The sequence below is a fragment of the Protopterus annectens genome, chromosome 11.part0, assembly GCF_019279795.1.
Source record: "Protopterus annectens isolate FY-2018-M chromosome 11.part0, PAN1.0, whole genome shotgun sequence".
NCBI lineage: Eukaryota > Metazoa > Chordata > Ceratodontiformes > Protopteridae > Protopterus > Protopterus annectens.
The window spans coordinates 1,337,770,465-1,337,783,577 of NC_056745.1; the positions used below are offsets into that span (position 1 = coordinate 1,337,770,465).

Consider the following 13,113-nt stretch of genomic DNA (forward strand, 5'->3'; position numbering starts at 1 on the left):
TGATGATAAAAGAAAATGCATCTTGCAATCCACTTGTATAGCATATGCTTAGTGACTTGTCAGCCCTTCCTGTGCTGCAGCAAAATCAGTGAACAAGCTTCACACTTCCTGCATCTGGTTCAAGTGACACCTAAGCTGACGGTGCATATCTAGGGTGTAAATCTCTCTGTCGCTTTGTGAAAGGCAGGAGATGGTTCTCTGTATGCAAGGGCATGAACCCAGAGATGCAGCCATACAGAGGGAGTTGGCCAATAAGAAAAAGGTCTTCCATGACATGAATTTCAAGAGCCACCAAGCTGGAAAGCTCAAACAATGAGCAGGCAAAGCCATGAATATCACATCCCAAACAGGGTAGGATACAACCTATAGGAGGAATAGAGCTGCAGCAGTCATTTAAGTAACTGATCAGCTTATGCTTGGCTATAATCCTGCTCTCTCTCAAAGTTACAATGGGTAGAAATAGCTGACATATGTTCCCTTTCCATTGTTAACCGAGTTGAAAGTCATACTCATGCCACATGTATGTCAAAATCAAGATGCACAGTACCCTCAGCACAAATTCATAACTATTTCTGTTAGCAGGCATAAGTGTGAACTGGAAGGTTTCCTAGCAACCTCAATCACTTCTAAGATCTCCCACTGGCTAATCTAGACAAATAAGTTGATCGACATCAGAAGGAAGCCATACCATGAGGTGGAGAAAGCTGTCAGCTCAATGAAGAATGACATTCCTAACTAGGACTTAAAGGGCTTTTTTGGATCAGCAGAAACCTGACAGCCTGAAAACATTTCATTTCTCAGCCACAAAATATTGATGAGAATGAGATTGGGTCTTTCCTCCTTGAACTTATGAAATGAGGAATCAGCAAGTATGGCTAAAAAGGGTGCAAGCGTCTCCACAATAAAGGTGGGGGAGAAAACATGCCCACTATTATTTCCACTTTGCTTTCCTGGACTGAGCAGGAGGAGAAGGAGGAAATAACCATATTCTCCACAGTAGTGAAAAGACTGAACTCTGGAGTGTTCAGAACCACGTTCTCCAAAGTAGTGAAAAGCTCAAACTCTGAAGTGCTTCATTTCCAGAAGACCCTCACTACACCCAGCCTCTAACTCCACAAACCTAGGAGAGTACAAAAAGAGCAAGTCAGAGAGACCAAAACCTTGTTCATTTCCACCAAGATATGAGCTGAGTGAGTGAGTGATGTTACTTGTCTATCACTCACTGCCAACTACGCAGCACCTCCCTGTAAAGGGAAAGTTGACACTATACTCCCTTACTTAAGTATCTTATGATTGACAGACTATCTGAATGAGCAAGGAGAGGATGCAAAGTCCTTATAGCAGAAAGACGATTTTATTCCAAAATGGTTGCTGTGAAGTCCCTGATCATGGGAAAGCAACACACACTACACTGTCTACATAATCTTAGAGGACTTTGGTAGTGCTACAGGAAGTAAGACTATGCACTTCTTCAGTCTTCATAAGGTGGGAGGAGGCCTCCTCCTCCTGTTCTGAGATTGATTACACTTAGAAGTTGTTTAAAAGGAATGAAGGGTTTTGTAAACGTCTGGTATATTTGGCTTGCCTTCCAGGCATTTTATTTTGACTTCAGCTTTTATACAGTGAAACTCACCTTCCATGAATAATGACATTCAATACAATTATTAGTCTTTAAAGCCACACATTCCCTCACAGTAATGTTTCACTTCTACTTTTTCTTTCATTTTAGAATGACAAGTAGATAGGTTACAAAGGAATGATATGTTGCATATATGTTTACTACTTTTCAACTATTGTGTTTTAATAAATATTTTCATGTTTATCATAACTACAAAAAGGTTAATTAATAAATGCAACATTACCCCCCAAAAATACTATTCAATGCAGTTTACTTATTTACAAAATCAAATTATTCAACATTCTCTCTTACATAGAATTATATTTATTACACAAAACTCTTCCATTACAAGTTTGCACTTAAATCTAGAGGGTTCTATGTTGTATACTGTAAGGATGTCTTCAGGTAGATGATGAGGGATCTGGGTGAATAGCAATTTTCCTTTAAGTGCCATCCAATACTTCATTCTAGAATTCTTCCTTAATGAAGCGTAATTAATCTCAATCATGTCATCCTGTGCAAACAATAAAATTGAGCCTGCAGCCCTCATCGAAACATCTGCACAAAGTTACAGCAAGATAAAGGTAGTCTAGTGTAAATGCCAGATAGTTTCTGCATAAATTCCTATTTCAGATCAATTACTGGGAAGTCCTAAAACTTTTGAAGAGCCTCCCAACCATGCAAAAATGGAAAAGTGGCAGTTGAGATGAACAGGTGAAATGCAAAGGACCAACGAGGCAAAGGAGCTCACTGTCTTGCCACAAATGCCCAAAGCCTTGGACTCCTTGTCACATGGCAAGGTGACAAAGTGCAGTGGACTCTATAATCAATGCTGCACCAAACAAATCACAAAGGAGCAAACACTAGGATGCTTAGTTAAATGTTCCAAACACTCAGGTGGGGTTTGCAAATGACAATCACCCTCCTGGAGGATCAAATGGGCAAAATAAGACTATATCCAGGCTTGTTTGGCTTGCAATGATTAAAACCCAAAGGGAGATAACAGTGAGGGTCCAGAAAAACATTTTTCAAAAGCTCTGTAAGGCATTTCTAAAGGGGGGGTGGTGATGGAGCAGAGATTCAAGGCCAGTCTTAAGCTGTCCCTCATGATATTAAGATCCACTCCAACGGAACAGTCACCCAGAGGTGAAGTAGAAATCTGACACACTCACCATCCTTCTCTGCCTCAAAGAAAATGATTTTAGAGTGTTTTTACTTCTGAAAACAGACAGAGAATAGGAATTCAGACAGGAGCATGAGACTAAGAAAGTCTCATGTTCCACTATTACAAGTGTTAGCTCTTTCATGATACTGCAGATGACTGACAAGAAACAAATACTGGCAGATAGATGAGACATTGAAATTCATGACAGCCAGAGTTAGCATGGGTGCAGCCTGTACAACATTCACACCACAGTCCATAATGATGTGTCATGTAGCACCTGTGACTCAAGCTCCTGACAAACAGCAAGCATTTGCTTGATATCTTGTCCCTCAAACTTGGGACCTGAAGCCACATGACCCACAGGACTCTCCTTAACTGAGATAAGCAGGTCTGCTTCAGTCTTGGGGAATATCTCATCAGGGGACTCCTCACTCCCCAGCACCAATCTGTGACTGGGTGACTCAAAAGACAGTTAAGTGGGACCAGGCAGGTCGACCTTAGCTGCAACTGATCAGCCACTGTCTGGGTACTGCTAGAAAGATGCACCCACAAAATGGGCTGCATGCCTACTGTGGTTTTCTCATCTGCCACAAAACACATGATCAGCGCGAGTGAAAAATTCTGTCAGCTGAGGATGAGCAAAGCATATACTGAGACTGTGGGAGATGTTATGACACCAGATTTACTTTTTGGAGGATTAGGCTTTGAGCTCTTTCTGAATGCCTGGCCCTGTGATGATAACTCAACTTATGTCAGAAGCTGTAAGGAAACCCCTTGCACTGGTCCACTCACATGGAACTTTTGATTGTTGACCATTTTGGTATATGCAAAGTAGGCCAAAAGCTTCCCTCTATGGCACCAACAAGTGACAGGGTTATATGCTGGCACTTGTGAAAGTGTTTATGTTGTGCTCCTTCCTGAGATAATAAAGGTAGTACAGGTGCAGCTCTTACCCGATGGTCACTTGTACAACTAATGTGTTACTGTTTAAGCACACAAACACAGAACACTGAAAATGGCAAATACTGTGACATGAACTGTGCAAACAGCAACCTCAGTAGATGCAAGAGATTGTGTAGCTGGCGTAATGCATCATGGCACACTCTAAGGCGTAGGCAACCCTAAATGTGGATTTTATAAGATTTTTTTTGTTGAATGGTGACTGGTGGTGAAAGTGACCCCAAATAAAAGGCCCATAAAGGAGGATCCCTGAAATTAGATCCTCCTTTTCATAACAGAGGAAACTGGTTCTGCAGTCTCTTGACCAAGAAGTGAGCCCACTTCCTCTAGGGTATAAGCAAGATAAGCTGACCCCATGAGTAGTGGTGGTGCTGGTGGGGATAAGATGGAAGGAGATGCCACTTCCAATGCATTCTTCTGACTAAGCAGCTAAATGATACAGTACATCATGATGAAGGTTGTGTCTTTGGTTTCATGCAGCAGAATAAAACAAATGACTACATACAAGACCCTTAGAAATCAGCTTGACCATTACACTTCAAACTGCAATGTCAGTTAGTTGGGAGTCTGAAGCTTTTTAGTATCTTAGTGCTGTGTCTAGAAGTCTTGCCTGACCATAGGGTCCAAACGGTTCCTTCCCTTTCTTGAACCCCCACCCCAGATTGAGTAGCTGCCAGTTTCTGTTTTGTAAGACGGTGGAGAAAGGCAAACCACTGCTCTGTCTTTGAGGTCCAGACTTTTTTCTTCTACATAATTTTTTCTTCATAATCTCTATGAAAGGCCTCACCTCTGTGCAGTCACATCCTCCCCATAGCCATGATCAAGACCAGTCGGTACAGTCCTCCTGACGTATTTCACACTTTAACCACCCCTTCCTTCTGCTGAGCAAAGTGCTCATGAGGACAGGGATTTCACTAGAAAATGTTGCCTTACTAACCATCTACATACATCCTGAGTAAAGTGAAGGATCAGTGGTGGTTCTCGCTGAGGACAAGAACAGAAATGCTGCACCTCTGGAAATGCTAATGGATAAGGACCAGTGTACAAACAATGAGGTCTCCCCATCATGTTCTATTTATATCTCTCCTCACATACAGCATATACATGTCAAAGAATCCCTTACTTGTACTCCCTATATCCCACTGCTGCTAGTGCTTTTTTGTGCTGCACTCAGTCTCTGTTAGCAAAAGAGTTGTATCTTAATCCTCTCTCAAAGAAGGACCATCACTAAGCCACTCAATCCTGCCCCCACCCACCCACCCAGCTATTCAGCTACCGGGCGTCATCAACAAATCCTGGCTACTGGCATCATAAACTGAAGTAGACATTCTGCAGCAGCAGGCAAACCCTTTGATGTCCAAGTTTATTTCCTTAATTTCTCTGCCAACCTACAATGCAGATTAGCAACAGCAAAAGGGGATATAACCAGCTCCTGCTGCTTCCCAACAGAAAAAAAATTGGGACCTGCAATCATGCACTTCTCCACAGAAACAAAGCAATTCCTGCCTCACTGTCTATTATGTCAAAAAGACTTCAGAGAATGTAAATATAACTCAGTACAGTCATTCAGGATTTCAGCGGTGCTAGAATTTGGTCTTAGAATGGTACGACCAATCCCTGGACAGACTACTGTACCTGTATTAACTAACTGGAGAGGAGCACATCATAACCTGGAGGCCAAAAGCAGATGTGGCATGCACATTCTTCATAAAAAAATCCAGAAAGTTCCATGCCTTACCTAGAAAATATGATAATATCATCACTGAATGAGTACTTCTTATCTATCTAGTAAACCATAGCTTAAAAATTGCTAGAAACCTTCAATGCAAGCTTCAAATCAGATCTGATAAGAAGTATGGTACAACAGCTCTAGGAGGGGATTCTGGAAGATTCAAGTACTCCATCGACTCTACTCTTTGCTATCCCCACCACAATTCTACAAAAAATGAGTGACCCAAATTTGTGGAACAACTCACTGATGTAACGAGTTAATGAAAGAGACATGATACTCAGGAGAGTGGATGTGACCTGGTTTTTAATGGCCTCAAACTCAACAATGTTTTGAAATATCAATAAACAGCATACCATCAAACAGAGGTTTGCTAGATTTCTGCAACATGTAATACTATAGTTCATAATTGGTGGCTAATGTTTTTAGTCAGTTCAGTCAGGGACTTAAGTTCTAGGAACTCAATTAATGAGATGAACTCCATAACAAATACATGACGATTTTTTTTTTCATTAACAATTTCAGTGATGGAATATCTAAATATTCTTGACTCCCGATTAAGCTCAGATATCATTTTTGAAGTAGCCAGTAGGTCCTACCAAATAAAGGAATTCAAAGGAATGAAGTCTTCCATTTAAAATGTGCAATCTAATCATCACTCCCTTCTGACCTGGGGAAGTTTGGCCCTGTCAGAAGAGTATATTGTAAACATGTTGGCTTGTTCCTTTGTTAAGATCATTTACAAAGGTTAGTATTTCACACAAAATGTCTCCTACCATAAGATGATGTTTGACTTCCTAAGTGTGATGCTTATTATCTGCATACTTATCTCCATTAAGCTATCAGGCACAACAAACAAATCAATAAAATGTGGTTTTGGGTGTACAGAGTAACATGTAGCCACTTTTCTATAGAGAGAATTCTGGGGGAAATATTTCCATCTAACACATACTAAAAACAAGCAAGTGTACTAGCAAGCTTTGACAGGGAACCCATATGACCAATAGACGAAAACCAAACTGTAGTTTGCTAACAGGGGCACATAACACAAATCAAGGAGACTGACTAAAAAGAAAAACAGTTACTTGTTAAAGTACACACAAGAAGAAAATGGACTATGTAGGGTCAGTGTGTTTTGATAAAAAGCTATGCAGCATCATAGTAAAACAGTTATGATGAACAGTACTACCTTGCTTGCAAAGATTGTCTACTAATATTAAATGTGAATCTTACCTGTTCTCACTCTCGGACGTCTGGAACTGGGTGTATAAAGTACTGGTACTCCGTCTGCCTCCCATCATGCCACTGGAAGGTGTGGACACACCACTGCTATCACTGTCCAGACTTAGGTTCAGGTTCAATGTGGAGCCCAGACCACTTTCTTGTAGGTACATGCCAGCAGAGCGACGATGATGATGCACATTGGATGAGATTAACAGAGAACTGGACACATGCTGTTGAAGAAGAAAATATGCAGTATACATAAATGACTATGCAAGTAATAGTAGCAGATGCAGTATAACAGAATGTTACAACAATGAATAGCAAAAGCACACATTTCCTTTACTCTGACCTGTTTTACTGACTAAAAAAACATGAAATACAAGTTACTTCCAGCCTTATCTGAAGAAGCAATACAAAGGGAAAGTACAATTACCAAAGGGTAATTGCTACAACCATTCATTCCTGAGTTACTGCAAGGCATTTCATTGAAATAACCATTTACTGACAGGTATTTCTGCTCTCACAAGCTAATGAATGTGCTCTTTACCAAGTGAAGGAAGAAGCAAGTCACATAACAGTGACTTTGCATCTTCCCTTGTGGTTATATGGCACAATGACTGTAGTTAGTATACTCAAGTAAGCGGGTGTGAGGATAGGAGGTCAAAACCCCCTCCATAAAACAAGTATGGTGGTGTTTTGTTGAGATTTTATTTTACTAACTGTAAAAGAACGCTGCATGCTTTCCTTTTGTGACTCGAGTACTTTCAATGAAGGTTTTATCCAATTTTTATGTACAGTCAACTTGCTAGCATCAATGGAATGGGCAATGAGGTAACCGTACATCAGCTACTGTTACCATACTCATCTAAGAACTGGATCACTGCAGCTCTATATTCTGTAAAATAGGGTTTTATCCACAGGTGGATATTTTTTTTTTCAGCCAGAGATCATAATCCTCTTTTTTTCCCCCTCTGCTGCCTGTTAATTATCATCTCCTTTCAGACAATTGACCCATTCATTCTCCATCACCAGGGAATGGGTGAACTGGGAAAGACCATCATTTAGGTGCCATCAGGGGTGGTCTGAAAGTTATTTTCCTTTATTTCCTATGTCACTTGCGCACGCACACACACAGTTTGCAAGGGAATGGGGTATGTGACGGTTTGAGCATGAAAGTCATTCCTCACTTCCACAAGGGGCATTGCCAACAACCATAATCTACCCTTCTGTTCTCAAGCATATGCTGTGATTTTCCAAGTTTTCTCTGGTGTAATCTCAACATCTCATGTACTCACTGAGCACCCACACCCATCCCTTCCCCCAGGAGTAGTAAGGAAGCTATATCCTTTCACTTATCTCCCTCCCTCTCTGACTGGCTCCATCAGTGTCAGACTGCTTAACCCAGTCCTGGTTGCTTGGGCCACAGTCAGGGTTCCATCTGTCTGAATCAAACAGGTAGGTTTCTTCCTGCCAGATTTCCACAGCAAGACAGATATCAGCTTCCAGGTGCTCGGACACCTTCCACACCAAGGATTCCAGTCAGAAACACAATGGTGTAAAGAAATCAGTAACCACCACCTTCTTTTTTTTTAACTGGATGTCACCAACAATTGTGTTTGAAGCTCTCAAGACAAATTAGTAAAGAAACAGCCCCCTTCCTCAGAGAAACATGGACTTGAAAAATTGTGTTTGGACTGAAAAGAAAAAAAAATGATCAAAAAAGAGGGAGGCAAACACGTGTCAAAATGAAAGCCCTCCTTTCTAAAAAATGTGGCCAGATAGCTAGCTTCCAATCATAAAACCAGCCTTGCAATCCAGCCATAAGACTTGGGAGAGAAGATGATGAATTGGAGCTCCTACTGCGGTCAAGAGTTTTACACTTTAAAATCTATGATTACGGTAAACCATGTCATACAACTGTCTTCAGTTTGTCACAGAAATCGCTTGTCCTACATTCTGTAGAATTAGGAAAATATAAAGCATTAAACAAAGGGATGCATCTCCCCCAGACCTGGGTAGGAAGCTACAGAACACTTTCAACACAGATACTGCAGACCTTACTCTGCTTCTGCACAAAAGATTAAGCTTATGTTTTTGGAGAAAATTAGCAGAGAGGTTAATGCAGCAGCTTCAACGAAACTTTGTTGAGAAAAAAAATGAAATGCTGTGCTAGTCTGCTAACAGAAAACACAGGATCACAGAGGCAATGTGATACCTTTCAATAGGCTAACAAGTTTTATAGTTACTCAAGCTGAGGTAACATTAAATCTTTTCTCATGCACAGTCTAATGTGAGACCATAGATGCCTCTCCCAGCCCTGAAGAATGTTTTGATTTCTTTGAACAGACATGTGCAGGTAGGTCCTTTCATGTCCTGAGTAATCAGAATGGTTTGTTTTATGAAAAGGGGCAAGAAAGGACTGTAAGAAAGTATTCTGAACACTATCACAAACTTACATATGACTGATAAAGGATGATATTCCACAAACTCTTCTTTAACAGAAGAAATGTTTTGAAACTTTCCTTCTTCTAGCTCTGCCTGGGAAACTTTCTGTACTGCTCTGCACTCCATGAACAATAGGCTGGGCTAGTTGAAGCAGATCTCTTGGTAAAGAAAAAAATCCCCTGAAGGGAGGGTGCAGACAATTCCATTTTGCAGCCTGTATTTACCACATCAAATAACCACTAGTATACAAAGAAAGACCCAATTCTTACAAAAACAGGGGATCTGACTACAGAGAAGGCTTATTGGGGGGGTTAAGAAGAGGGTAATTACAACTCATGGACCAGCGCACTAGCTGAATGCAATCAACTACCCTGCCAGTGTTCTGTTTGCCCACTCTACACCTTTCTTCCATTCCAACACTGGTGCTGATTTTTGAATTGCCTCTTTTTACACCGTGATCCATCCTCTTTGTTAAATTTTGGAACATCTAGCCATCTAAAGAGGGTGGGAATGCATGTAAAAAAGTTGCTTCATGAGTTGGAAGGTTTTGCTCATTTATTTTTAAAGCTGCCAACACTCCACCTAAGAGGATGGATCAAAAAATTATTTTTTCTAAGGCTATTAAAAAACACTTCCAAACATATTCAGGAAAAGGCTGGATCATAACCTAGGTATACATTCTTATAACCTTGCACAAATCTGCTGCCCTAGGAAAGACAGTCATGACATCATAGCCACACTTCACAGGGCACGTGCCTATTTTGGAAGTCATGTAAAAGCCTTAGAAATATGTCTCTGAATGGATTCATGTGTTATAGCCTTAGCTACCTATCCACATTCTGCAGTGAAAACTGCATTGTTCCAACGGATAAAGAGGTCAATCAAAAGGATATCCTATTTCCCAACATATCCGAAAAGAGAGGTTGCCTTTATTTTCAGAATCAGAAGGCAGCTTGAAACTATGTTTGAATGAGTATGCCAGCACAATCACTTCTCCCAGGATATGAATGACTATGAGTGGGATGCCCCACTCTATGGCATACTGCTAAACCTGTATCACCATTCTGCACAGAGGGTGTATGCATGTGCCTCCCAACAGGTCCATGTACCACATCTTAGCCAGACTTTCTGCCCAGAGCAGGAGAGACTCTGGCTTCACACTTTCCATTTCCCTCATCTTAAACAGTTTACCTGAAACTAATTTTTTATGCAGACCCAAACATGCTCAGTACCAAGGAGGAACCTAGAAGGCCTTCCCATCCCATCAGTGTGGCACCTATCATAACAGTTTTAGGGTTAGTGCTCAAGAACATCTGATTCTTGTGAAAACAAATAATTCTTGTTCAGTTGAAGAGCAAGCAATTCCTGGCCAATAAAATCTGACTAATACTCTCAGGCCTTAATTTTACCAGTTCCCAAATGACCTTCAAGTAAATGTTTCTTCCTATTTTCACGTACCATATCTAGACTTTGGAACAATCTTCCACTCTCTATAACTACTCTACCTTCCAGCAGCCTTTTCAAGACTGCACTCAAATTCCACTTAAATTTGCACTGGCTTTGTCCTTGTTCTAATCCAGACTAACACCCCCCCCCCCTTAACCCCTCCCCAAACTCTTAACCCAACTATACTAACGCCACTACTAACCACAGTCAGAAATAGCTAGTTGTCTTTACATACTTAAACATCTTGTCTGACAAGTTTGTTACTAATATTATAAACAAGAAACTATCTTAATTTGCAACATTTACTGTATATACTGTTGATAATCAATATCTTGTTATTGTATTAAAGCCAACAACTTGTAATGTTGTTTACTACTGCTGCAACTTTGTATCTCTACTTATCATGTACATGATGTGGAGCTTTTCTCCCCAGGCATCCACTGAAAAAGGACCTACATCCAGTCGAATTTCTTGGTAAACAAATGTAAATAAAATAAAATACTTTATTACCTTATTTTGATTTTGCCTGTTCTTAAAAGTACTCAATTTATTCTGCTGCATTTATTACTGCTTGGTAGTAGCCTGATTAAATAGTAACTGTTATTCTAAGCCTGTTGGTTTAAGCACTTGGGTGTCAGACCATTGGTTTTACATTAAGAAGGTTGTGGTCTGCACTGTTGTGGCAGGACAGGTAGCTTACATCCCTCTAAGTTGGGAATTGCTGAATGAAGGCTCAGTGTCTGTTATTCTAAAAGTGTATTAGCTCTGGTTTAAGCACTTGGGCTTCAGTCCAGTTATTCTACACTTGGGCTTCAGTCCAGTTATTCTACATTAAGAAGTTTGTGGTCTGCACTCTTGTGAGAGGACAGGCTAGATTCTGTCCTTCTGTGCTGGGAATTTCTGGTTAAAGGCTTATTGTGCCTACTTATTTGAACTGCTTCTTTCTGAAATTGGTGTGCTTTGTTTGCTGTAGCATAGACTATATTCAGGCCTGCTGAATCTAGCTTTGTTTGTATAACTTGAGCACTAATCCAGGTCATCTTTTTTGGAGAAGGTTCCCTGGCACTCCAGTGGCAGGAGTGTGCAGTTAGAACTTGTCTGATTGAAGACTGCTGGAATAGGGCTAGGTTCTGAGCTTTTTTACTGGCTAACTGGGTAATTTGTTTAAATCGGTTTGCTCGTTTTCTATTGTTATAAAAAAAATTACACTTCATTCATCTGCCTTTACTGTATTTGTGCTTCTTCCTACTTTATTTTGCTTTTGCTGCCTGTGCTTAAAAGTACTTAATTGCATTTATTCTGCCGCATTTATTACTGTTTGTTAGTAGCCTGATTAAACTGTAACTGTTACTCTAAGCATTTGGTTTAAACACTTGGGCTTCAGACCAGTTGTTTTACATTAAGAAGGTTTGTGGTCTTCACTGTTGTGGTAGAACAGGTAACTTACATCCTTTCTAAGTTGGGAGCTGCTGACTGACGGCTTAATGTCTGTTATTCTAAAAGTGTATTAGTTCTGGTTTAAGCACTTGGGCTTAGGGCCAGTTATTTTACGTGGTCTGCACTCTTTTGAGAGGAGAGGGTAAATTCTGCCCTTCTGAGCTGGAAGTTTCTGGTTAAAGGTTTATTGTGCCTGCTTATTTGAACTGTTTCTTTCTGAAATTGGTATGCCTTGTTTGCTGTAGCACAAGACTAGATTAAGACCTGCTGAATCTAGCTTTGTTTGTATAACTTGAGCACTAATCCAAGGCCATCTTTTTTCTGGAGAAGGTTCCCCTGCACCCTATTGGCAGGAGTGTGCAGTTAGAACTTGTCTGATCGAAGACTGCTGGAACGGGGCTCAGTTTTTAGCTTTTTATTGGTTAATTTGTTTAAATCAGTTTACTAATTTGCTACTGTTATATTAAAAAAAAAAAATACACCTTATGCATTGCCGCTTAGCTACGGTTAAAATATCCCTGGTGCCATAAAGTCTGCTCTTCAAATTTTCCCTTAGAACTAGCCAGTTTTTTTAGTTTTAGCACTGAAATCTATTGATTTGAGCTCAACACTTGTTCAGAACGCACTGTAAGCACTAAATAAGTTACAAATTACTACAGCACTCAACTTTCCTCACTTGTCTAGAGGAAAATAGTTTTTAATACTTAATAAATAAGCACCTATCCAGGCATGTCTATGGGTCAAGCTACCAGTGTTTTCTCCTGTCTACCTGATGAATCTGGGCATCTTGGGGCAATGCAGCAATTGCCTCATGTACACAGACAACCCTCTCCTCCTACCACCCAACACTACAACCTGTGAGAGATGCACTTATATAACCAAACTGGAAGCAAAGCTCTCTTCACCCAAGACTGGACTAGACAGTCAAGAGGAGAGGGTAAACACTTGCACCACACCACACTCATCATATAGTCCCTCAAAACCTACACCACCAAAACACACACATAGAAACACAAAACACAGACCTACATTCACGGAGGCTCTCATTAAAAATCTGCCCAAGCAACAGAGACCTCCAAAGCAGAAATG

General features: G+C 40.5%; 1 protein-coding gene across 1 annotated transcript in view; it reads right to left on the bottom strand.

Moving 5' to 3' along the window:
• SBF1 (SET binding factor 1) overlaps window positions 1–13,113 on the bottom strand; it is a gene marked incomplete in the record, with an annotated part of 3,250,730 nt that overhangs the window by 219,317 nt on the left and 3,018,300 nt on the right. The window contains 1 exon segment of the mRNA XM_044088658.1: window positions 6,706–6,926. Within this exon segment, the coding sequence (XP_043944593.1) occupies window positions 6,706–6,926 (221 nt within the window).